The 26,899-nt window shown below is 45.7% G+C and overlaps 1 protein-coding gene across 3 annotated transcripts in view; it reads right to left on the reverse strand.

The window, feature by feature from the left end:
- The window catches only part of NECAB2 (N-terminal EF-hand calcium binding protein 2), a 359,662-nt gene that overhangs the window by 1,824 nt on the left and 330,939 nt on the right, over positions 1-26,899 (reverse strand). For 2 of the 3 annotated variants that reach the window (XM_075118339.1, XM_048870602.2), the window contains exons 9-12: positions 24,716-24,772; positions 14,128-14,240; positions 12,169-12,246; positions 802-893 (exon numbers count right to left, since the gene is read on the reverse strand). In XM_075118339.1, the coding sequence (XP_074974440.1) occupies positions 802-893; positions 12,169-12,246; positions 14,128-14,240; positions 24,716-24,772 (340 nt within the window). The remainder of the gene's footprint in view (positions 1-801; positions 894-12,168; positions 12,247-14,127; positions 14,241-24,715; positions 24,773-26,899) is intronic. The other variant, XM_075118338.1, reaches the window with a different exon arrangement.

Consider the following 26,899-nt stretch of genomic DNA (forward strand, 5'->3'; position numbering starts at 1 on the left):
CGGTGTTGCTCTATTGGGTTTTTTTAAAAATCACATTCTTAACCAACCAAGTTACACCAGCAAAAAAATTGTGTGTGTGGACTAGACTTCCAGTCCTGGGGCTTTTATAAATCAGCTGCTGAGCCTCTTTGCTCAGCAGTAAGAAATGTGGACTCCTTTTGTCTTGCCGTGAGTTGCTTACAAATAGTTACCCTGGAAAGTGAAAAACTCCTGCCATATACAAGCAAAAAATCCACAATGACTGAGCAGTCCCACTTTAAACACACAATGTTTTATGCTGCTCTCATGGAGGAGTAACCTGTGTGCGAAGAACACAATGGGCCTGATTCTCCAGTGTGTTATACTTGGAACAGTCATTTACACTGAGGGTGGGGGGCAAGTGCTACCATCATTTGGGCTGGGTAGCATTTTATACCCAGTGTAGGCTTAAATGACTCCAGAGGGTATCCGGTCATGAGGAATCAGGCCCTCAGGGTGTGTGAGTTGTGGCACTGCACGCTGTTTCAATGCCTGCAGCTTAATGTATTTAAAAATATAACCCCTGGAATCTTAACAGTCTTGTCCTGCAGGACAAAGTACCGCTCAATGGCATGTATTGGGCAGGGCACGTGCAGACTGGTTCGCTTTAAGGCTCCAGGACAGCTTTTTAGCTCAGGCACAGAGCTCACCAGTAATTCAACTGAGAGCCTGCTGCTTAGTCCCTTGAGGCCTTTCAGCCTTCTGCCTGAAATGGCTGAAGCAGGAGCGTTTGTGTCCAAGTCCCTTCAGGGCTTAAGATCCTTTGACTGCCGTTGCCCTTACCTGGCACAGACACACTGGAAACTGCTTCAGGCTGAGTCAGTGTGTCCACTTTAACATGCTGGAACCCTTTACAGGGAGCACTCTGCAGGTGTCTGCAACAAAGTTTGAGAAATTGTTAATCGTGGCCTATAAACTCTCATGTGTCAGACTGCTGTATTGGGGTTGCCCATTGCTACTGGGAATTGCAATCAGGAATGACTCATGGGGAGCAAGAACGACTTGGATGTTTGCAGGGAGATACGCAGTTGCAGTTTGTTTGCCTGCTTGCTATATCAGGGTCCCACCATATGCAGAATTGTAGGGATTTTCATGTCCATTTCCAGTAATGCCTAGTGTTTGCTCCTTCTTTACCTATCAGACTCACGTTTAATCATTCTGTATATCAACAGAATTGGTCTTGTGGTATGCAGATGTGTTCATACACAATGCACAGCACAGAATAGGTTTGTAGCTCTTTCACCCAGATCTCCAGGAAGGAAGGAAGAAATGAAGAAGTAGAGAGGAGAGCACATGTCTGGAAAATTGCAGGGGCTGATCATGGATGATCTGTGAGGCTGAAAGGGCTGGGATCTTAACAGGGCATTAGATCCTGGAAAACATGCTACAGTCTGAGTGGGGAGAGACACTGGGCTAATTAATATGATTTAGAAGATACATTCATTTCATGTGGGTGTTGATTAATTAGAGCCCATTAACAATAAATAGGAAGCTAAATCCATGCCAAAATATTCACACGGGTGTTTAAAATTAGACCCTTACATGCCATATTTAGGCACCTCAATAAAAGCAGCAGCTTTGCAGAGATGTGGAGCACCTGCAGCTCCGTTTGGAGCCTGGTCTCTCATTTCGGCTAGTTGATCATTGGTTTTGCCTCTGTAGTAGAGCTAGCCCAGGCCCTCCAAATTTGGACCCCAGGGTGTGTGGCGGGTGGGCTTCTGCTCGGGTTACTAGCATCTGCTGCAGCATCCAAACTCCAGTCTGGAGCACACTAGGTCAAGCAGAGTATCTGTCTCCCAGGGCTGGCGCACACCCTCCCTGCTGCACTGCAGACACAGCCCACCTCTGTACTCAGACTGGCTCTTCCCCAACCTCCCAGCTGCCGGCATGGCCAGACTTTAAAACATTTCTCTCTCTTTTCCAGGCACTCATTTAATTCTGTGCTTATTGTGTTGTTTCTCACTTTTTGTCGCCCCCAACCTGCTGTCACCTTTGTTTCCCTCCCTGCCACTTCCCCTGCTCCTCCCCTCACTTTCCCTGCCCCTCCCCATTGGTCTCCCTGTGTCCCCACCTTCCCCCCATCCCTGGTTTTGCTTCAGCGCTTGCTGTTCAAATTGCCCCCCCCAGGCAGCAAAGGACTTTTGGCCACTCTCACGCTGGCTCACACTAAGTACTGGGGCAGGGCCTGCCTCTGCTGAAAGCCCGTGTCACCAAAGCCAGCTCCATGGGGCCATACCAGTTCCACAGGAGCTGGGGCAGATTAACGCTCAGAGTGGTTCCACTCCCGTTAGCATGGAAAACAGGACTGAGGCAGTGCTTGCCCGGGGGCTGAACCTGGCCTCCCTTTACACTGCACAGCAACTCTTGTGAGGCTCTGGCTAACGTTGCCCTCTACTGCACAAACTCTTTCATTCAAAAGCTCTAATTGCAATGGCTGAGTCAAACGGTCCTTTAAGTTCAGCAGTGCCTTAGGCACTGGAAAAAGCCAATGCAGCCTTAATGTTTCCCCCACCTCCCCCTACCTGACACATGCTTGAAGGATGTGTGTGTGTGTGTACATGGGGGAGGGGGCCTCAGAGTCCTGTCAAGCACCCTGAGAATCCACCATTGCCTACAATTCCGCTCATTGACCTTCCTTCCAGCCTAGTGTGCCTCCGTCCACAGCTATTACTCTAGATCCAGCATCAGCGGGAGGGCTTACAGGAAAGTGCTAATATATCAGCCAGAATTAACTTGGGGTATTATATTAATGAGTTATAGACTCATAGAAGATTAGGGTTGGAAGAGACCTCAGGAGGGGTCTAGTCCAACCCCCTGCTCAAAGCAGGACCAACCCCAACTAAATCATCCCAGCCAGGGCTTTGTCACGCCGGGCCTTAAAAACCAAACCTCTAAGGATGGAGATTCCACCACCTCCTGAGGTAACCCATTCCAGGGCTTCACCACCCTCCTAGTAAAATAGTGTTTCCTAATATCCAGCCTAGACCTCCCCCATTGCAACTTGAGCCCATCACTCCTTGTTCTGTCATCTGCCACCACACTGAGAACAGCTGAGCTCCATCCTCTTTGGAACCCCCCTTCAGGTAGTTGAAGGCTGCTATTAAATCCCCTCACTCTTCTCTTCTGCAGACTATATAAGCCCAGTTCCCTCAGTCGCTCCTCGTAAGTCATGTGCCCCAGCCCCCCTAATCATTTTTGTTGCCCTCCGCTGGACTCGCTCCAATTTGTCCACATCCTTTCTGTAGTGGGGGGCCCCCAAACTGGATGCAACACTCCAAATGTGGCCTCACCAGTGCCGAATAGAGGGGAATAATCACCTCCCTCGATCTGCTGGCAATGCCCCTACTTATACAGCCCAAAATGCCATTAGCCTTCTTGGCAACAAGGGCACACTGCTTACTCATATCCAGCTTCTCATCCACTGTAATCCCCAGGTCCTTTTCTGCAGAACTGCCGCTTAGCCAGTCGGTCCCCAGCCTGTAGCGGTGCATGGGATTCTTCCTTCCTAAGTGCAGGACTCTGCACTTGTCCTTGTTGAACCTCATCAGATTTCTTTTGGCCCAATACTCCATGTTGTCTATGTCACTCTGGAACCTATCCCTACCCTCCAGTGTATCTACCTCTCCACCCAGCTTAGTGTCATCCACAAAATTGCTGAGGGTGCAATTAATCCCATCATCCAGATCATTAATGAAGATGTTGAACAAAACTGGCCCCGGGACCAACCCTGGGGCACTCCGCTTGATATCGCCTGCCAACTAGACATCGAGCCGTTGATCGCTACCCTTTGAGCTTGACAATCTAGCCAGCTTTCTATCCACCTTATAGTTCATTCATCCAATCCATACTTCTTTAACATGCTGGCAAGAATACTGTGGGAGACTGTATCAAAAGCTTTGCTAAAGTCAAGGTATATCATGTCCACTGCTTTCCCCATATCCACAGAGCCAGTTATTTCATTAATCAGGTTGGTCAGGCATGACTTGCCCTTGGTGAATCCATGTTGACTGTTCCTGATCACCTTCCTCTACTCCAAGTGCTTCAAAATGGATCCTTGAGGACCTGCTCCATGATTTTTCCGGGGACTGAGGTGAGGCTGACTGATCTGTAGTTCCCTGGATTCTCCTTCTTCCCTTTTTAAAAGATGGGCACTATATTTGCCTTTTTCCAATTGTCCGGGACCTCCCCTGATCGCCAGGAGTTTTCAAAGATAATGGCCAATAGCTCTGCAATCACATCAGCCTACTCCCTCAGTACCCTTGGATGCATTGCATCCGGCCCCATGGACTTGTGCATGTCCTGCTTTTCTAAACAGTCCTTAACCTGTTCTTTCACCACTGAGGGCTGCTCACCTCCTCCCCATACTGTGCTGCCCAGTGAAGCAGTCTGGGAGCTGACCCTGTCTGTGAAGACCGAGGCAAAAAAAGCATTGAGTACTTCAGCTTTTTCCAAATCATCTGTCACTAGGTTGCCTCCCCCATCCAGTAAGGGTCCCACACTTTCCATGATCTTCTTGTTGCTAACATACCTGTAGAAACCCTTCTTGTTACCCTTCACATCCCTTGCTAGCTGCAATTCCAATTGTGCTTTGGTCTTCTTGATTACACCCCTGCATGCTCGAGCAATATTTTTATACTCCTCCCTAGTCATCTGTCCAAGTTTCCACTTCTTGTAAGTTTCCTTTTTGTGTTTAAGCTCACCGAAGATTTCTCTGTTAAGCCAAGCTGGCCGCCTGCCATATTTGCCATTCTTTCTGAACACCGGGATGGTTTGTTCCTGCACCCTCAACAAAGCTTATTTAAAATACAGCCAGCTCTCCTGGACTCCTTTCCCCCTCATATTAGCCTCCCAGGGGATCTTGCCCATCAGTTCCCTGAGGGAGTCAAAGTCTGCTTTTCTGAAGTCCAGGTCTGTATTTTGCTGCTCTCCTTTCTTCCTTTTGTCAGGATCCTGAACTGGACCCTCTCATGGTCACTGCTGCCCAGGTTGGCACCCACTTGTACTTTCCCTACCAATTCTTCCCTGTTTGTGAGCAGCAGGTCAAAAGGAGCATGGTCCCTAGTTGGTTCCTCCAGCACTTGCACCAGGAAGTTGTCCCCAACACTTTCCAAAGACTTCCTGGATGGTCTATGCACTGCTGTATTGCTCTCCCAGGGGTGACTGAAGTCCCCCAGGAGAACCAGGGCCTGTGTTCTAGAAACTTCAGTTAATTGTCCGAAGAAAGCCCCGCCTACCTCATCCTCCTGGTCCAGTGGTCCACGACAGACGTCCACCACGGCAAAACCCTTGTTGCTCTTGCCTCTAAACTTTACCCAAAGACTCTCAACAGGCTTTTCTCCAGTTTCATACTGGAGTTCTGAGCAATCATACCGCTCTCTTACATATAGTGCAACTCCTCCACCTTTCCTCCCCTGCCTGTCCTCCCTGAACAGTTTATATCCATCCATGACAGTGCTCCAGTTATGTGAGTTACCCCACCAAGTCTCTGTTATTCCAATCACATCATAGTTCCTCGACTGTGCCAGGACTTCCAATTCTTCCTGCTTGTTTCCCAGGCTTCTTGCATTTGTGTACAGGCACCTAAGACAAGTTGGGTAACCATCAGCTAGAAAAACTTCATTGCTACCGTATGTTGGGCACACAGCTGGTGGTCAGCAGCAGGGTGGATGGAGATGCTGGCCATGGTGCAGTTCTCCCCCCCCAATAATCGGACAGCCAAACCAAAATGGCCATAACTCAGCAAAACACAGTCAAATTTTGAAATCATTGGCACAACAATGGGCTCCCCAAAGCTGGCGTTAGGGCCTTAGGCTCCCTCTTCAATGGTTGGGGAGAGCCAGGCACCGAAGACAGGGCTCCGCGAAAGCCAGCATACTAGGCAGGGAGCCGCCTAAGCTAGCGCCTGGCGATGAGGCTCCGCTCTTCCTGTCATGGAGAGCGGGGCCTAGCTCAGCTTGTGAGCCACAGCCAAGAACCCCTTTCTTGGAGTCAGGTGACTTAGGTGCCCAAACTGTTTCTTGTGAGATTGTGTACATGTCGAATACCACACAAAACAGCTGGTACCCTCCTGTGTAACCTTTAGGCTAAGGGATTTCATTTGCCCCCCCCTCAGCTGACCACCCTCATCATTGGCCTATGGGCTACATTAATGGGCAGGGGGAGAGGAGGAGGAAACACCCGCAATCTTGCTGTTGAAACTGTTTAACTAGCCCAGCTCACAGTGAGACTCCCTTGCTAGCCTGGGGTTAGGCTACTTGCCTGGGGCATAGGAGAGGCTGGTTCATATTTCCTCACTGCCTGTTAAAACAGAGTTTGAAGATGGATCTCCAGCACTGAGGTGTGTGCCCTGATTTTCGGGCTGGAGTAATGGAGACCTGCAGGACAATGGAACAGCCTGCCTCAGGAAGGCGTGGAAGGGCCTTCACTGGAGGTTTCTACGAGGAGGCTGGAGAGCCGTCTGTCTTGGATCGTTTAGACACTACAAATCCTGCACCTTGACAGGGGTTAGACTAAATGAGTATTGCTGCTCCTTTTAAGCCTATGGCTCTGAGTCCATCATCCTGGCTTGAATCCCACCTCTGCCTGCTAAGAATGGGGCTGAAGAGGGATTGTTCTGCTTCCCCAATGGCTGTCCTTTGAGGTGGGACAAACCCTGTCCAAATCCTCTCTTGCTCTCCGGAGGCCATTGTCTTCTTGGGACAGAGAGGGGTTTGGACGGAGATCTCCCACCTCTGACCCTCCCTGGGAGGTGGCAGGTGACTGTTCAAACCCCTTTGTGGAGGGTTTGACCTGGGATCTCCCACCTAACCAGTGGGGACAGAAGTGTGATTCAGATGTTTTCTTTGGCCCCAATTCATTTAATTAAAAGTGCAACAGCCCCTCACAGAATAGCCCATTGTTCAGTGACAGGGGCACTCACCTCTGGGGGCAGATCCCTCTGGTACCGCGTTCTGCCCAGGCAGAGGCCGAATTTGAACCAGGGTCTTCCACGCTTTGGTTGAATCCCCTAATCTCCATACCACAGAGGGCTTCTGAGGCTTCTTTTGGCCCAATTAATATGTAGTTAAAGTGGAACAGATTCATCAGAAAAGAGGGAGGGAGCCCTTCCCATCAGAATACCTTCTTGTGCAGCACTTAGGACAGTCACGTGAGATGGAAGCGATGAAGGTTCAAATCCCTTCTCAGCAAGCTGAAGGGGGAGTTAACCCAGCGTTACCCATCTGTCACGTGGCATGTACTGAGCACGCTCATTCTCAGTTCAGGCCCCAGCTCAGCACTGCACGCCTGCTGCATCAGCTCTGTCTGGACAGCCACCCAAAACACTACCGGAGCGGTGGTGCAGGGGCTAGGGAAGCTGCTGCACCCTCTGGCTTGAAGTAGAAATAACAAGCACCATCAGCAGCAGCCCCCTCCCCCCACTACAAAAATTGTTCCAGCACCACTGTACTGGAGTCCCCGGGGCAGTTTGCCCCATTGTAAAAACAAGTCAGGAGAAAGGAGAGGTTCTAATCACCAAATGACCCCAAACTTGTACCTCAGACACAACTCTGGGTCTTAAACTGGCATCCAGTTCTCTGGCTGTGCATTTGCATTTTACAGCACTTTAAACACAGGTCATGGGCCGGTAGGGGAAGGGCGCTATCGCTCAGGTACTCCTTGACCACGACCCCAAATTTGCACCACAAATAGTACCCACACCCTTCTTCTAGCACAGTGGTTTTCACCCCCTGTTCCGCGGACCCCTAGGGGTCCACAGAGATGTCTAAGATTTCCATTTGAAATGTTTAGGGGTCTGCAAATGAAAAAAGGTACAAGCATACCAGTCTCCAAGCCCATCTGACTCTATGAACTTTCGAGCACTTTGAACAGCAGCCTGTGTGTGTCCTTGGGCCTGTTAGCAGACCCTGGCTTGCTCACAACAGCACCACTTCATCATTCCAAAGGGAAAATCTAATAATGCCTAGATTGTGGAGTTTGGGAGCTTTTATTTGCGAGGTCAAGGGAAGACGAGTGAGGTAGATACAGTCTGTGTGAATACTGCTCGTGCTTTCCCTAGCTTGGTGCAAAAGAAAAGATTTCTTCCCCATCCCAAGAACACGTGAAATTTCAGCTACGGTGTGTCAGTAACCTAACTGCATGCTGTCATTTATCAGCCTGCTCTCGTTATCGACAGTGTGAGCAAAGAGCAGAAAAACTCAGCCATGGTCATATATCAAAGTGGGTACAACATTCTAGCAGGTGACCACGTCTCTGTCTGTCGATGGGTTTATAAATTAGGACCATTACTTTCAATTCATGTCATGGGCAGACCTGACCTAACCCGAGAGTTAATGAAGAGCCAAGCAGTAGCAGAATCAAGTAATCCTTGCTTAGTATCACTAGCAAGATTGGAAGGTAGGTAACTTCAGGGTCAGCAGCCAATATCTCGCTGGTATCTCTATTGTGATGTGGCAAGAAGCAAGCATCTCCAGCTAATGTGGCCACAGGTTGTTTGCTAAGAACAACACAAGTGAGAAACTTCCACTAACAATGCCCTCCTTTAGGCAGCACCTGAAATGTGCAAACTATCAGTTAGGCCTATGGAATCCTACAACAGTTCAGTCTCCTCAAGTGTCCCCTGTTAACAAGGAACGGGTGAGAGATACCATGGGGCAGCTTGTTCTTAAAATGATGGTGATGCCCCCTGCGCCAGGAGCCATCCTCACCTTTGTGCAGTGTGGCTGTGAGAGCACTTGTGCAACAAGGAGATGCAAATGCCCGAGGGAAGGTTTGGTGTGCTCTGATGCATACAACAGTGACAAGTGTAGTAATGGAGTACTGAATGCACCAGACACAGATTCTGAGGGGGTGTAGAAATGTTTCAAATATCTACAAATTACTGACTATTTTTGTGAGTAAATATAGCTCAAAGGGGTGTTGCATTAGACATTCAGTAGCTCATAGTTCTATGTAGGGGGTTACGTAAGAGTACGTAGTTATACTTTGTTAGTCACACAACATAGTCATGCAAGACATTCTGCAACCCTTCTATTAAGAGTCATTACGGATTTATAACATGTTGACATGTATTGTATTCCATGCTAGAAGATCATTACAATTGTACCATGTGTGCTTCAGACTTATGTCTCTGGCCAAACCGATAACAAAAAGTCTATGCCAATACAAGATATTACTTCACCCACCTTGTGTCTCCCATAAAAATATGTTTTATAATTCAGGGTCAAGGGTCTTATCTGCATAACTTCATAAAAATAACAGACACACAAACTTTCTCAGAACAGTCCATTCTACAAATAATGACAAATATTTTGATGTATTACCTGGCTCAAACAAGCTCATACTGTCACGTGACTACAGACTTTTGCTTTAAACAAAGGCAAAAAAGTACAGGAAAATGAATAAAATATATCACCTGAGGCTAAATATTTCCCAAACTTTCCAAAACCACTACTCTTTTGAGTACATAGTTGCATTACCAATTGTATTTAGAAGCTTTCTGCCAATTTTGGGCAAAATTAGCCTATGTTTCTTTGAGTTGTGGCCCTGTGATGTTGCACTCCATATGTTTTATAAAGATATGTTTATAAGTGTGAATATGATGTAACTGGAATATGCTTTATGCAAAAGGTCTCTTGTAAGGTATCATTACAAAGTGTACAATCTACTGAGTGTGGTCATTGTATTTGTATGAATGTATCATTCTTGTATCTGAAATTAGGAATATGAAATACAACTCTGAGGTCCTATTGTAGGTATGCAAAGTGTGGGCCATTAACCGTGGTTTGGAATCCTGATGGCTACCATTAATTAGGACAATTGGTTGTAGATGGCTCTGTTTACTTGTAAGCCTTCTGTATGTGTGTATGCCAGTGTGTGGGTAATGAAATCTCACAGGACATGTGAACATATCACATGATACTGGAATCCATCTTTAAGCTGGTGCTTTTCCATTTAGAAGGAGGGGTTGGAACCCAGAGAGAGACAAAGGATTCCCGCCTTGTGCCAAAGATATAAAAGGGGGCGGAACAGAACAAAAGGGACCCAGTCATGTGGAAGCCCCTGCTTTTCATCTAAGATGCCTGCTGGAACTAACAAGGTCTGTACCACGAGAAAGGATTGGGCCCAGACTAGGAAGGTGCCTAGTCTGTGAAAGAAGTTTATTGGAACATCTCTAAGGGTGAGAGTTACCTGTATTCAGTTTCTTAATGTATTAGGCTTAGACTTGCATGTTTTGTTTTATTTTGCTTGGTAACTTACTTTGTTCTGTCTGTTATTACTTGACACCATGTACATTCTACTTTTTATACTTAATAAAATCACTTTTGTTTATTAATTAACCCAGAGTAAGTGTTTAATACCTGCGGGAGCAAACAGCTGTGCATATCTCTCTATCAGTGTTATAGAGGGCAGACAATTTATGAGTTTACCCTGTATAAGCTTTATACAGAGTAAAACGGATTTATTTGGGGTTTGGATCCTATTGGCACCTGGGTGTCTGGGTGCTGGAGATAGGTGACTTGCTGAGCAGTTTCTGGTTAAAGTCTGCAGCGCTGGGGGCATGGACCAGACCTGGGTCTGTGTCTGCAGCAGGCTAGCATGTCTGGCTCAACAAGACAGGGTTCTGAAATCCCAAGCTGGCAGGGAAAATGGGCTCAGAGGTAAATTCAGCACATCAGGTGACAGTCCCAAGAGGGTATCTGTGACTGAACCAGTCACAGGCCCTTTTTGAGATTTTATGATAATAATGTTTAAACAGTATGTGATATAGAAAAACAGCACAACTTCAAGCATCTACATCCACCCTGGTGATGACCACCAGATATGTGCCCAATATATGGCAATGCAGCCAGTACATTTTTCTAGCTGATGGGTCACCCCTTAGTGCTCAAAAAGACTACAACAAGATTCACCTTCCTCTTCAAGGCTGAGCATGCTGCCTCCACAGCTCCCCGAGCCCCTGCTAGCAAGGGAACCAGATCAAGCTCTGAGTTCCATGGCACACAGGGGAATACGTTGCATTCGGACAGCAGAGACCTGTCCTCCTCAGGACTCACTTGCCGAACCTTACCTTCCTCATGTGCGAAACGGGGAGGATCCCCACTTTTCTGAAGTGCTTGGAGTTCCTCTGATAGGAAGCGCTATCTATATACGGCTCTTTTCAATGACCTAACTCTCCATCACGTAGTATGATTAATTTTAACTGTACGTAAATAGAAGCACAGCTCCATCTTTCCTTTCTGGATACAGCTGAAAGATACAGCTGGCCATCTGCATACTGCTCTGTACATTTCCCACCAGGATCTTGTAGGAACAGATCCTTGAAAGGACGTTGATTGGGAAAATGGGCTTAAACTGTGCAATAACAAAGAACGTAGATGCACAAGCCTGTCTGAGGTGCTAGAGCTATCAGCCTCTGCTCTGATCAAACTCCTCCTCACCCTGAAACTCAGTCACGCTCCCCTCATCTACAGTGCTTTACTCAATATGTGGAGGAGAGAAAGGAAACCTACCAACCAAACAAATACACATACCCTCCCCTCTGCCATTTCTCTCACCTCTACCAAACCACTCACACTAGAGTCAGACGCAGCCAGGGATGGGCTTACGTGTTCTGAGAGGAAGCACAAGAATCGGTGGAAAAGGAAGAGGAATAAGTGGGTTGTTTCTTTTAAGCCTTCTCCTGCCACTGAAGCTCCCTTTCCTAACTTCTCTCCCCATGAGACTCTTGCTGCTCTCATCCTTTCCATCCCTCCGTTTCTAAAGGGTAAGTTTTATTGCTGCCTCTCCTGGCCACAGCACTTCTGCCTCGAGGGGATGGTAGGCCAGGGCACTTGTCTGGCTCTCAGCTCAACAGACCTTAGCTATTGCAGGGTTGTCTCACAAAACCTAGGCTTGAAACAGTTCCCATCCAACCAAATGAATAGCAAAATGAACGTCAAATACCATTGCAGCAACCATGAACTTTGAGATGCTGCTATGAAAAGATTCCCATGTAGTATGAAATATTTGTATGTGTGTGTGTATATATATATATAATAGGGAGGGTCCCAAACCAAGACCAAAGGGGTTGGATCACCCGCAATCTGCAGGTCAGGCCCATCTCTGATGTATAATTTTTTTAACCTGTAAGATTAAATGTTGCTACCCTACCTCTTCCAGTCCTCCTCAGTCTCCCAGAACTCATAGACGATGAAAGTGACTCCATCCGGGAGCCTCACTGCAGTTACACTGAAAGGGATGAGAGAGAGAGAGAGAGAGAGAGAGAAATCAAAAGCAAACACACACACATATATGTTGTGCAAGATTACCTATTCCAGCCACACCACTGGATTGGGAGCGCCAAGCGATGACTTGTCAGCTTGCATGAAACTCACTGGCAGCAGGACACTCAGCTGCCAGAAGTGCAACACATCCCAGCTCCCTATGTCAGACACAGACATGAAAGTAATGACGATTAATCAGATACTGGAATGTTCAGCACCTTTCAGAAGCAGGACCGAAGGCTGCACAGCACAGTGATTGGATGGTGGATTCAGGATTTCTCCCTCTCACGGGTGCATGAGCTTGTAGCCTCTGTCTGAGTCCACCATTGAGACTGCCCATGAGTCAAAAGCCTCCATCACCCCCAGCCCCCAGAATGAACCAACACACCGTGTAAACAGCTAGCTGTTAACCTACTGCACTATCACTCCACTCCCTCTAAGCCTGAAACACAGAGCTTGTGTTACAGTGTGGCTGTATCTTCCTTAGAAGCGTGAGCGTTAAATAATTGAGTGGGGGGCAAACTACAGACAATCAAGATTATCTGGCCAAGGCCTGAGGAGAGATTAGCTGCATCCGATAAGAGCAGGGATTGGGTCTGACTTTTCTGTTTGGGGGGGGAAGAGGAAAACCTGGCTTCGAATGAGCTAGCAAGTCTGTTCCAGGAGCTTCCATTCACTGACTTCACGTACAGCCACAGCACTTTCTGTGACCTCAGAATTGCACAGGAAAGCCACTACCCAATGCAGCTGTAGAGCACATGGCTTCCCTTGACTCTGCTTTGGGTCTTGTGCTTTCAGCTAAGGGCGCCTAACTCTCACTGCTTTTTTCTGCCCTCTGAGAGGTGCTGACACATGCCCTTATCCCCGTGCATAGTGAACGATGTACCCGACACTGTTTAGAACCCACACTTCTCCTTTGTGGGCCAACATCCCTGATGCACGACCCCTATGGCTCAGACTAATGTAAACTGCTGCACACACAGGCCAGCACAGTAGTGATTGGATTACATTGAAGGAGGACTCAGATGGAAACATTTGTCTCAGATCTGAGCACACTTAAACTGTGAGGTTTCAGAGTAACAGTCGTGTTAGTCTGTATTCGCAAAAAGAAAAGGAGTACTTGTGGCACCTTAGAGACTAACCAATTTATTTGAGCCTGAGCTTTCGTGAGCTACAGCTCACTTCATCGGATGCATACCGTGGAAACTGCAGCAGACTTTATATACACACAGAGATCATAAAACAATACCTCCTCCCACCCCACTGTCCTGCTGGTAATAGCTGGGGGGGTGGAGGGTGAGAAAACCTGGATTTGTGCTGGAAATGGCCCAACTTGATGATCACTTTAGATAAGCTATTACCAGCAGGACAGTGGGGTGGGAGGAGGTATTGTTTTATGAACTCTGTGTGTATATAAAGTCTGCTGCAGTTTCCACGGTATGCATCCGATGAAGTGAGCTGTAGCTCACGAAAGCTCATGCTCAAATAAATTGGTTAGTCTCTAAGGTGCCACAAGTCCTCCTTTTCTTTTTTTAAACTGTGAGGTTTCTGATCTGGGGTTTTAGGTGGATCCATTACGAAGACATAATCTAGATACCGATCCAGGTTTGGATTTCAAATTGTCCTTGCCTCATCTTGCCCAATTTTGAGGATGACGGGATTTTGGCTGGGGCTATATCTAGACTAACCCTAGATCTGTGTTCAGTATGTGCCATTTGTAACTGGCAAAGCGGTAGGCATTTGAGTAGCTAAGGCAACAGTGGTGCTATATGTTAAACTTGAGGAGATTCATTTTTTGAAACAGTTACTCCCATTTTCCTTCAGAGAGGTGGAGAATCATACTTACTGGAAACAGTCCCTCTGTCCTGCCACATGCTTCAGGTACTGCTTAAGGGAGCTACAGAATTCCCCCAGGTGCTTCTGGGAAACTGTCATCTCATTCCGCACCAAAAAGAGATACTGAAAAGGCAACGCAAAACAAATCAATAAAACAGGCGAGTTCTAATGCAGCTGGAAAGTAAAGCTGGTAGATTTCTTTGTTTTAGGTCACAATTGCAATCTTGGCAATCACCTGCTGCCATTTTTACATTAGTCTTGTGCTCTCTGGCTCTACTTAATTACTTGTCACCAAGGGCCTGAGTTCACGAAACGGCAGCAGAGGAAGCGCCATCTGTAGCTAAAACATTGGAGACTGGTTCTGTTTCTGGCTCTTTCACTGCTGTGTGACTTTGGGCAAGTCACTTCAGCTCTGTTCACCTCACACCCTTTGTCTTGTCTATTTAGACTGTAAGTTCCTGGGGCCAGGGCAGTATTTTACCATACATGAGTACACTGCCCAGCACAATGGGGCTCTGATCTCAGTTGGGGCTTCTAGGTGCTACCATAATACAAAAATTAACATGAAGAGAATTTCTCTGTTGATGTTAATTGGACTTTCCCAGTTAGTAAGCAGGTAACCTGGTAGTGTTTGTAAGACTGAGCGGTAAGTCACTGAATATTTTTTTGCTTTAAATTCTAACGAGATAGTGTGTACATCAGACAACTATAATGAAAGCTTCTTCAGAAGATTATGACTGTTAATCAAAGTTTATAAGGAAGGTGCTGTGAACAGGTGTGTCCCAATCTTCGAAAGGATCATGGAGTGCAACTTCTGAGTTGGAGTACTGCCAGGCTAAAGGGCGGTGACAAGCCAATCGGTGTTAGAAGAGCATCATTTTCTTGGGTCTCCTAGGGAGGGGAAGCTAAAACAGATCAGAGATTCTGGAGTTTGGTTATTTCAAGACACAACCCTTCTCAACTCTGCCTCATTTGACCTGAGAAAAACCACCTGCATCAGAGTTCAGTGTACATCCATTCTGCTCAAATGTGGTGTAATCTCACTGTATATCAGCAATGAATAAGCAACAGCGACAGTGGAAAGCTTTGCATGTTCTACAGAGCTCAAGCCACTGGCATTTCAAGCTTCCTCTTCTAGTGTCCCTCATTTGGTGTCTTTGCCGCACGTGTTGCCCCATATTTGGATCTAGGCCAGTGGTGGGCTGTGCGGCTCACAATGCTTTAAAGCTGTGATGTGACCAAGTGCATCTTGTTTTGATACCGGTACGTGACTTGTCTTCATTAACAGTCACGATATGTTACCCAAATCTCACGCTGTGCACAATAGTAGGATTGCAGGGGCAGCATCTGAAAGTTGTCTCGCCCCACTGTCTGCCAGTTATTGTAATACACACAGACCTGTAAGCAAACTCAAAGTGGACCAGAGAGCCCACTCCACAGAGTAACGTAAGATGCAAGCAATAGACCTGAGCCAGGAGGGAGGGAAATCAACTAACAAGCCCTATTTAAAAGGTATTTTGGTTCTAGAGCAAGGCGAACATCTCAGGAATACCTTTCTGTAATGCCCATTAACTGCTTGTGAATGGGAACAGCAAGGGGCAGGCTAAGCTCTGGCAACAATATTATTGGACAGGAAATCTGTTTTAGGCATGTGTAGTGGAAAGGGAACATGGAACAGAAGACAGTGAGTTTAATTTGCTGCAGTGAATACCAGTCGCTCTACAGGTAGAAGTCACTTCTTCGCATGCATTCTGCTCCCTCCCCACTGGGGAGTTTAATGATAGACTTGGGACCAAATTCATCCCTGGCGTAACTCCACTGAGAAGTAAGTGAAGGACACCTCCCTGTATGCAAGGTTTGGGGTTCTTTTGATCCAAAAAGGGAGTGGAAAAAATGGTCTTAAACTTGAACTCTCATGGTGGCATAGGGTCTACTCCCTGGGAATTTGATGCTGTCCCAATTAAATCAGTTCAGTGGGATGTTTCCACCTGCATTTGTAGGTGGGTTATAGGTGGTTTAAAGTCTGTAGGGCTGGGCAGAGAACTCAGCTGTACTCTGCAGAGTTGGTCCACGATATGTGGGCTAAGACTCTGCGTACTCCACTCTTTCCATTGGGTAGAGAAGATAAAACCAGACGACCAAAGGACCAAAGGGATGCCTTGTCCAACAGAGGAAGGTGTAGTTCTGTGTCCTATTCAGAAATCCCATGCAGCAATGAAGGGCCTGCAGTTACTGTAGTTTGAGTCTCATTACTTTGCTGAGGTGCTAGGCATGGCAGCATCCCATGCTCTCACTAGACTGCTAGGGACAGAGGGGTGAGGGCTTCACCAAAGCTCTCCATGTTTTATTACAAACACCTATTCTAGATACAAGAGACCAATGCAAAGCACTGAAATAACCATCCCACAAGGATGTTTTTTCCCAAACCAAATTTCTATTCATAATCATCGATTTTAAACACTTTTAACAATCCCCCACTCTTAACTTAAAATACCCTTTCTCCCCAGAGACAAATGGGATATAGACACACCATGGAAAGAAAGCTAAACTGCTCTTCTGCAGAGTGAAATGAGTTTTTGGCAGTTCAATTTTCATACTCCATTTGCTTTTAATAATCAGTTGCACTGTTTCATTAAAAGTGAAGCTTCTCTTGATTAACCTGTTTTGCCCTTCAAAGCAAACAGTGTCACCGCCAATGAAGAGAGTGACGAAGAACGTGAAAAGCCATTTTTCCATGCATTCTACGTCTTTTCACACACATCATATGACAATAGGAATTGACATAACAGAAAGGAATTAGGGTGCAACCACCCTGGTATCCTGTCTCTGACAGTAGCTCATGCCACATAAAGCAGCCATCTCGGTAAAACATCCCACAATATATTTTTCAATACTATTTATCACAGGGTAAAATTGTTCCTGACAACAGCTACTGACCAATTTATTCCTTGGTTCATGACAACACAGTAATTTTTGATAGCTACTCTTAGCTTGATGACTACTTCTCTTTTGAAACTAAGCTGTTTGCACCTAAATAACATCCTGCAACCTTGAGTTCCATAGTTAACTATCCATTGTGTCAATATTTATTTCATTTTATTTGCATTTAATCTTGCTGCCTTCTAATAATTTCACTGCATGCTCCCTAGTTCTCATGTTACATGAAGCAGGATAAACAGAAGCAAATCACAAGCCTTTTCTCTGATACTTAATAGCTGAAATGTTGGTGATAACTATATAGTTAAGGATATACAAGTATTTCCACAATAACCCCCTATTTTCAGTCACTAATAGCTTCCTGAAACCTTCTCATATCAGGGTGAAATTTTCCAGGCAAGTTCTTTGTCCAAAGGCAAATGGTTTTGAAATGCATAAGCCAGTGATTTGTTCATTTTTATGTCTGGAGCTGCCCAACCCCACCTTCTCAGTAAACGGGAGGTTGGAGGCTGTGCAAGAACGGATGAGGCTTTACATATGCAACTCCCAGAATAAAAATAGTGAGCTCAGAGGCAGGGTAACACAAGCATTGAGGGTTGTTTTATTTTTTTTTTTAAACAGACTGGAAAAAGACAAGCAAGAGCACATGTTAGTGCCTCCTACCTCAACAGATCTGTCCTGCCTTCAAGTTTCCAATCATAAATAGGCATATGTAAAATATCCTCCTGTGCAAAAATATCTATTTATACCTAAACACCGGGTGTGTAATTTTCAGCATTTTAGTACGTCTCAGAATAAGCAGCAACAGCCAGTTCTGCATTTAGCAACTGAAGGAACAGAGAAGGGTAAAGCACAAAATTAAGGAATAAAGTATTTAGCCCTGAGATAGCACATCTGAAGCACGTTATAAACATGACCAACTAATCTTCCTCACACCTCTGTGAGGCAGAGAAGTGCTATTATCCCCATTTCACAGATGGGGAAACTGAGGCATGGAGAAGGTACATGACGTGACCAAGGTCACAGGGTAAAACTGTGTCCAAGTGAGGATTAGAACCCACCAGTTTCTGTTTCAGCTCCCTATGCTCAGATCAACTGGTCGTGCCTCTGTTTCTTAACGTATACATTCCCAAACCAGAACGACGACCAAACAAACAAGAGATGATTGTTCGTCTCCTGCTTTGGCAGAGGCAGGTTTGTTTTTTTCAACGTTGCCCTGCTTATTTTGTCTCTCTACCAGTGCAACATTCTAGGTGATGACATAGATCTCTGCCTCCCTTTAAAATGGTCAGGGGTTGAAATAACAGAGATGTTCTGTTACTATCAGACTGATGTAATGCTTAACGTGACATATACAGAGAACAGCACAAGTGACAGTGGAGGCTTTGCAATGGCAAGGATAAGCACTATGCATAGGCCTCATTGAGTGGAAGTGAGTTTCAGACCCACTGCATGACAGCTCCTCTATTCTTAAGAGCGAGGTAAGGGCAGAAAATGGGTGTGTCTGAAGGCACTTAGCTACACATTTCCCATTTTGCCCCTCTCCTGCTACTCACTAGACAGGAGTAAGTTGGCAGCCCCATAATTAACGCAGTGTTTATTTAATGCCGGATCAGATGCTGCGGAGCCCCCAGAAACAATATGGCTTCCCCAGCACCCAGCCCTTCAGCCACAATCCAAAAGTGCTGGTATTTCCAGAAAGTCGGGGGAAGACACATTGGCTATTCTGCACCCGGTGACCAATGTCACAGCCGCAGGGTACGTGTTGGGCATTCCCTGGTGCTCACTGCAGGAGGACGGCAGTGTAAACGGTCACCAAGGAAAATCACCTGCTGGCTTGTGTGGAGAAGGATTTCTGAGGGAAGTCGAGTCCATCATACGTGGCCTCACTATGTGGACATCCTTCCAGGAACAAAGACCCCATGCCTTTCTGCGAGGGAGTCAGGGACTCTCTGCTTCATGAAGACTGACATTTCCTCCCCCTGCAACATTTCCACCCCTCTATCCACTTAGGATTGTTTCAGTCCAATAGGGAACATCACGGGACCACCTCTATGCCTGTGTCACACTCACGCTGTGCCTGTGTCCTTTATGACAGTCCCTTTGCATCCCACCCAGATTAAACAGCAGCTGTCTGGCCTAGCATAAAGCACTCCCTCCCCCACCCCCGAGTGGAACGTCTCTCTGATGTTCCTCGATTCTGCTGGCTGGTGTGTGGCACCTTCACCTCCATATTGCCACGAAACCACTACCACTGGGCCCAGAACGAGCAGTGCACGAAGGTTCATTCAGCAACATGACAGTCTGACTCGGCGTCACGTTGCTTATTTTATCCTGCCTTTCATTCTGGCTCTGCCCCAGGACTGCTCCCTTCTCTCCTAAACAGCTCACTGTAATTGTTTTACATTGGCAACCCCAATGCAATGCTTTATAATGTTCTATGAGCAAGGCCTGGGGTCCAAAGACTGGCAGGCATCACCACAGCAACATCCCCAGCTCATAGCAAAGATACATCAACATATATCTGTTTGCAGTGCATTAGTTTCCAAGAAATGCCACTTCGGTTTCCAGTTCGGCAGCCACAGGCCGCCTCTAGATCAGAGAGCTCATGTACTAGAGCTTCTCTATTTCAGGGAATTGAATGTTCACTATGATTGCTGTAACACTCCACACTTGCCCTCAAGGTTAAACGGGCTTGTCTTCAAGGAGAAACTATTTTGGAAAAAGGTAAGGTGTGAATTTAAAATGCTTATGGCTATTCTGGAATAACGCCCCACACGGATGCTCATTCAGGAATAAGAGTATCCATGCAGGGAGCTATTCTGCAATAGCTATTCCAATCAATTTCAAATACAGAACAAAAAGTTAGTCCCTGCCCCCAAAAGCTCTGCTGTAATACAAATATGAAATAAGGGTCAAATCTGGGTTGGGATTTCACATGTGGAGAAAGAGAGCTGTCAATTTCATTTAATATTTATTCCCTTAGAAATCCGAATCTGGATGAGAAACTAAACATATAACAAAAAAAGAAAGTTTATCTTGGTGCCTTCCTGATTCCTAGCTAGGGTACCGCTGAGATGGATGGTGCATTCGAAATGCCGAAGATAGAGCCTGCTTTTTAAAATCCTGGCTAAGACAGCAAGTACAATAAAACTGTTCTGTGGGCTTATGGGATTCCAAGCAACAGCTTAAGAGAGGCAGTTTCCACTTCATTTTTCTGTTTTAATTAAAATAACTGAGATCAATGCACCTTCCTACTTACATCACACTCCTCTGACAATAGAAAAATGACTGCAAGAGCCTTGAGGGAAAGAAGAAAGGCCTATTCAAATCCATAAGAAGGACTGCCAACCATTACGGGATAATTGGATTCTAGGCTGCACTGGTAATTATGAGCAAAGAAAGATATGGAGAAAAATCATCTTCAATGTCATTTTTCCACGCACAGAGGTGTGAACCACTAGCAGCAGTGTCATTCACACCCCGGACACAAGCAGGAGTCGTTTCAAAGGAGAAAGGCTTGTTCGAGTCCATTTCAATGCTGCACTGCTAACCCAATGGAGCGAAATCTTTAGAAGACATGCAAGCTTTGTAAAAGACCACAGAAACTGCCAGACTGCTTCAGATGAGCGGTGGTTCTATTCAGTATCAAGTCTCTAGTTCTAGAGACTCAACGCTTCAGAGGAAGGTGAAAGAAACCTCATACTACAAATATGGAAAAATCTATTCAAAGGGAAGATTCTTCCTAACACCCTTCACTTAGAACCTAGAAGCATGAAGGTTTATAGGCCTTCTACCTTTAAAACAAAATACATTCAGATCCTGTCTAATGTAACTGTGGATGTTCTCATTAGCCATATAAACATCCAGTCCTTTCTTGAATCCCAGCAAACTCTTAGCCTCAATTATGTCAGCTGCCAATGAGTTTCACATGCTAAATCTGCACAAAGTAAAAGAAAAAAAATCCTTTTTTTGTCTGCGTTCTTTGGAGGAAAGCAAAGGTTTCCAGATAGAACATAACATAAGAACGGCCATACTGAGTCAGACCAAAGATCCATCTAGCCCAGTATACTGTCTTCCGACAGTGGCCAATGCCAGGTGCCCCAGAGGGAATGAACAAGTAGTTGTCAAGTGATCCATCCCCTGTCGCTCATTCCCAGCTTCTGGCAGCTTCATAGACGTTTGATACATCAGCCCTCTTTCGAAATTGCCACAGATATCCCAAACACAGTACACTGCGTGAGCTATTTTCCTGGTCTTTCTCCAGGGTGATAAGCATACTCTTGTCACAAAACACTGTGTGTTATATCAGGACACCACCATTTTTAATGTTTTTAACAAGTCCCTGCGGTCAGTGCTCTGACTTAACAAGGACCATGAATCAGTATTTGAGGAACGCTTCTCCGCTGTTGCAGGTTGATAGAGGATAAGGACAGATGATCCCAGACTTTCAGGCTGTTTTTCCCTAAAGCAAACTTGAAACTTGCCCAGTTCATGAAGTATCTCCATTTGTATTCCTTTGTCCCTTAGAGTCCGACCACGCCAAGCCCTGAAGTGGTGGGCTTGCGATGCACAAGATAAATGCCCGGCCCTTCATTAGACAGGATGTCGAGGTGAGGGCACATGAAGACAGCAATTGCTCCAACTCTGACAAGCAACTTAAATCAAACGGGAAAGCCAATATTTAAACTGTGGCTCTTTAGACTGGCTGCCAATCTGTTGATTAGACCGCACCGGTATGTGCTTGTCCAGATGTGCTCTGTCCATTTCTCCGGCACTGTGACAATGGGCTACATAAAATGTCATAGGGCTTTGTTCTCACCGTAAGCATAACTTCTCATTATCTTGGATTTTCACTTAATTTTGAAGAGGTGCCATGCAGGGAATCCCTGCTGTCCTCAGGTGCCTCTGTTAAAGGAGGACTTACCAGTGTGAAAGGTAAGGTGGGAAGGGCACAGAAAAAGTTAATGCAGTCTATGCTATTCTATACAGGTTCTTATACCGCTCTCATCTCCACATTATCTGCCTCCTGTTTCCATGAAATTTGGAGGGAGGCAGGATGATGCCTCCCTAGCCACAGCGAGCCAGACTGTCCTGGGAGGAGGATGACCTATCCCAACCCATGCAGTAATGGGGAGATCTCAGTGGACATACGGTGGATTTTGGTGCCTACTGGCAACCAAATAGTAGCTCAGAGCCCTGAGGGACCATTCCTGGAACTAGGAATGGCTGGAGTGCAGAGGCTCTCCAGCCACAATCTTGTTCTTTTAACCACACCCCTGGCAGGCTGTGGATTTTGTAGTGTCTTCCTGGCAGTGTGAGCTCCTCCCCAGAGCTCTCTCTCAGCACCACATTGACCCCCTAACTTTCATACCTTTGCCAATGTGAAAAAGTCTCTCTCCAGTAACATCATAAATCCCACACATGAACTGCAGATCTCTCTAAGCCTTGGGAGTCTTCCAGCATCACTGGAAGCTTCTAGCCAGGCCCCTGCTCTGCTTTTGAGTATTAACTACAAATGGATCCAAACCACAAAGCTTGGATCTGAACCCAAACTCTGGCTTCGGTTTGGTTCAAGCCCATCTTAGTTACTAATAAGTAAATGCATGGGCTTATTTTCGCCATGCTCCTCAGCCAGAATGCAGCAGACTGCTGCATTTTTATCACCTGCACGTTTTAAAAAAAAGACAAGTGGTTTGCAATGCACGATGTAGCAGAGCTGAGCAAATAGTGCAAAACATTTTATGGGAATTTTTGTTCACATTTTAAAATAAATTTCCCTACAGCCATTTTCACAACCTCTTTTGGTTCATTTTATGCAAACAAATATTATTAGATCTGCATGCCACTGTGTTGGGTCCTGTACAAACACACAGTAAGAGACAGCCTCAGCCCTGAAGACCTGACCCTCGAAGCTGTTCTGGCACATATGGGCGTGGGAAACAAATTTTAAAGTTGCCTGCCTGAGTATTTGTGAAAACAGAGCTCTACATTTGCAAACATAAACAATTGTGCTCAGAAGGCTTGCATGATTATCCAATCACGAAATAAACACAATGGCAAGTGAAGTATGTAGGGTGACCAGATGTCCCGTTTTTAAAGGGACAGTCCTGTTTTGGGGACTTTTTCTTATATAGGCGCCTATAACTCCCTGTCCCGTTTTTTCATAGTTGCTATCTGGTCACCCTAGAAGTACATCACCAGTCATGACTAAGCAGCACAGTTCATATTTTGAATGTTGAGTAATAGTGAGGAACCCCTCAAGTGAAAAAAAAACAACAATAAAAAAAAAACCACAGCAAAGAGCTAGGTACCAATGGCATCCAAAAAACTAATAAATTGGAGAATCTACAACCTACTCACAGATGGTCAATAAGCCGAAAAAGAAGTGACATTCAAATCATTTCTTTGCTCACACAACTACTGTTGATGTTGGTATCAATGCACAAAAACACCGCAGTAGTGACAAGCATACGGAAAAACAAACCCACAGCATCTAGCCATGAGGTGTATTTATTCTCCCAGACGAGTTCCCTTTCTAAAGACAAAGTCTCCTTCTGCATACTGTCTAGAGCCCATTCTTTCATGGCACAAGCTGAATGGCAGCAGTTTCTGATAACAAGGTTTTGACAGTGGTAGGATTGGTTAGCGTCCTACCTTAGCACACAAAACAACCTGTGACAAAACAGCCATATTTTGCAATGTGATGTACTGTATAGTCTCTACTGATGGACTTTCATTCATCTGCTGCTGCAGACACAGAAAAGGTGCAAATCTATATCTGTCTTGAAAACAGAAAACGATTAGTGCCATGAAGTTAACTATGGCAAAAGAGGTCCACGAAGCTCTTCAGGATGCAAATGTTTAATTGTCATTTCCCAATTCAATCATGAAATCATTTCAGGAATTCTAAATAATCCATTTTTTCCCATGGAAGGATCCATTTGCTTAAATTCACAGTGCTATAGAAACAGCACTGCTGATTCAAGGAAATGTTAATGAGCAACTTCATTTGATACAGTTAATCACGCTATTGATTTCCAGAAAAGGTTAATGTTTGCTTCTCTGAGAAATCCTGAAAATAAAGAGAAGTGGGAATCCCCCTTCACAACTCGTAAGTGTGGAGTTGTTGGAAAAGAAAGCTTTGCCCATTTACAGCTAACTCGGGGTTCTCAAACTGGGGTTCTCCTTCGGGGAGTCACGAGGTTATTTCATGGGGGGGTCGCAAGCTGTCAGCCTCCACCCCAAACCCCACTTTGCCTCCAGCATTTATAATGGAGTTAAATATATTAAAAAGTGTTTTTAATTTATAAGGGGGGGCACACTCAGAGGCTTGCTGTGTGAAAGGGGTCACCAGTACAAAAGTTTGAGAACCACTGAGCTAACTTAAAGTTTTCATGCGAAGAAAAACAGATAACAGGTGGTATTTCTGAGCCAATGCTGAGTCTTGCTGAAGAGTGACATCACATGACACAGTAACCCCCCAAAGGGGTCCAGAAGAAGAGACTTTCCTCTTGGTTTAAGCTGACCTTTAGAGCCACAGCTTTAGCAGGAAGAGGCCGAGTGTGACATGCAAATATGCTCATGCATGCATTCATATTTGCATATGCAAACAGAGGCGTTCATATTTGCAGGGACCGATCCCATTTGTGCGTACTCACTGTGCAAGCTGTGCTTTCGCTGTCTGACAGTCTCTGGTGCAGGTCAAACCAGAGAGTCTGAAAAAAGTGCAGAAAATACAAACACCATTATAATTGCAATAAACAAGGAAAAATGAACGGTAACGGTCTCTATCAGGGTTGCAAGGTTAGCTGCCCTGTTCAGGTGTTCTTTACCTCTCCTGGACTGGAATTTCACAGTTCTCCCACTCTTAGCCAAAGCCAGGGGCTACAACACCCTGTATATCAACTATACTTAATCAGCAGGTCTGACTGGGTTCAGCATCCGCAGTCCTTCCCTGCGAGAGTCGGTGACCAGTGGTGTATACAGCCAAACAGCCTTCTTAAAAGTACAGCATTGCTTATTCTCACAGTAAAAACAAAGAACTGAGAGAAAGAAGGATTTAAAAACAACAGTCTACACACATGGCTATCTAACCTCTAGCCCTAGCATCCAGGGATGGTGACCTAGGCAGGGCCTCTGCCGTAGGAATTGTTTTGGGGAAGTTTTATGACCTATGCTACACAGGAGGGCAGGTTAGATGATCACAGTGGTTCCTTCTGGCCTTGGAATCTATGATCTTTTGCATTGTTATAATGAAGATGGACAGACTTGGAGAGGAAAGTTCGCCATGTATTCACAGAAGAGTACTTACACTGGGTTGTGTAAGTGCTGACATGGGCTGGAGGCAGCGTGGGCTGATGGTTAGGACTCAAGAGAACTGTGTTTAATTCCCACCTCAGCCACTGGTTTACTGGGTGACCATGGGAAAGCCACTTTCTTCTCTCAGTGCCTCAGTTTCCCCATCTGTAAAATGGGGATAATGATAGGGCTCTCCTTTATAAAGCGCTTTGAGATCTACAGATGAAAAGCACTAGATAAGGCCCAGATATTACTATATTATTTTTAGCCTCTCCTACGATGTGGTCACTTGTCTCCTAGAGAATAGCTACACACCCTGCCACAATTCACTTGATAGGGACCAAACAGCTGACTTCCTAGTCACAACCAATAAGGGTTAGATTTCTACCATACAGAAGTACAAGGCTCCATATCTCTGAACCATCCTGTCGCACCATCAAAAGTAAATCTGGATGCACACACTGTTAGCTCACAATAACAAGCTGAACAAATTAGTTCAACTCATCTTAAAACCCAAAGTTATGAAATTATTTTATCACCTTAATACCATGAATACTAATGGAGCATTTAAAGCAGGAGTGTAAGCAATGGAACCCTTCTTGTGTCTTTTATCTATCACTTTCAACACCTAGGGCCATTTAGCACTTCCAAAAACATTTCCCCAATGTGAGCTGTGGAAGTCATTTTCCCAGTGATCTGCACAAAAGGCAGCGTACATAGAGACATTGCACATAATATTATCTGCCAGTGACAGCCATCCAACTCTCTAAGCTTCTGAATCTGAAAAATCCAATGTGCAATCAGCTGGTTTGAGACCAATGTCGGGGCTGCATGTTTGCAAGTTGCAAACACAGATTTGGACATTAGAGTGTTTTTATTTTTTGTGGTGGGACCAAACTTCTGAGCACATCGTTTGTCCTTCGAGGGCAGCAGAGAGAATTGATATTCATTGCCTTATCTAGGAGAGGAGAAAATAAGACAGGAGTCGAGAGTGCAGACGACACATCAGCTGGGGAAGGCAGTTAACATTGCTTCTTGTGCTGTACTGCATTCAATAACTCCAGCTCCTCATTCTAGCCTGCAAGGCCCTGCACAAACTTGCCACTGGCATCATCCCTGCTTTCATTTCTACCTCCTGCCCTATTCGCCATGTATGCTCCTCCCTCCTTCCCTCTCCATCTCTCACCCTCCGCTCCACAACTTCAGTCATGCTGCTGCTTGAGGCCCTGGCCCAGCTAACCCTTATGCATTTGTTTAACTTTACTACTGTGCTTCCAACAGGACAACTTATGCCAATAAAGTTAAGCACCTGTGATTGGTGCCTAAGGCCCCCTCTCTCAATATAAAGTCACATAAAGCCTCCCCATTGAAACCTACTTCTTCCAGGAATTTTGAGCACCTTGCCCTCCTCACTAACAATCTCTGCACACCTTCCCTTGGCTAAACTATTGCACTGTGTCGTGTCTTGAGTCTGTTTGTCTACCAAGAGTGCATCAAGGCTGGCAATGTGTTCTCCTGCATCCCACATTGAGTTGCTGGGGATC

This window comes from Caretta caretta, chromosome 12 (genome assembly GCF_965140235.1).
Source record: "Caretta caretta isolate rCarCar2 chromosome 12, rCarCar1.hap1, whole genome shotgun sequence".
NCBI classification, from domain to species: Eukaryota; Metazoa; Chordata; order Testudines; family Cheloniidae; genus Caretta; species Caretta caretta.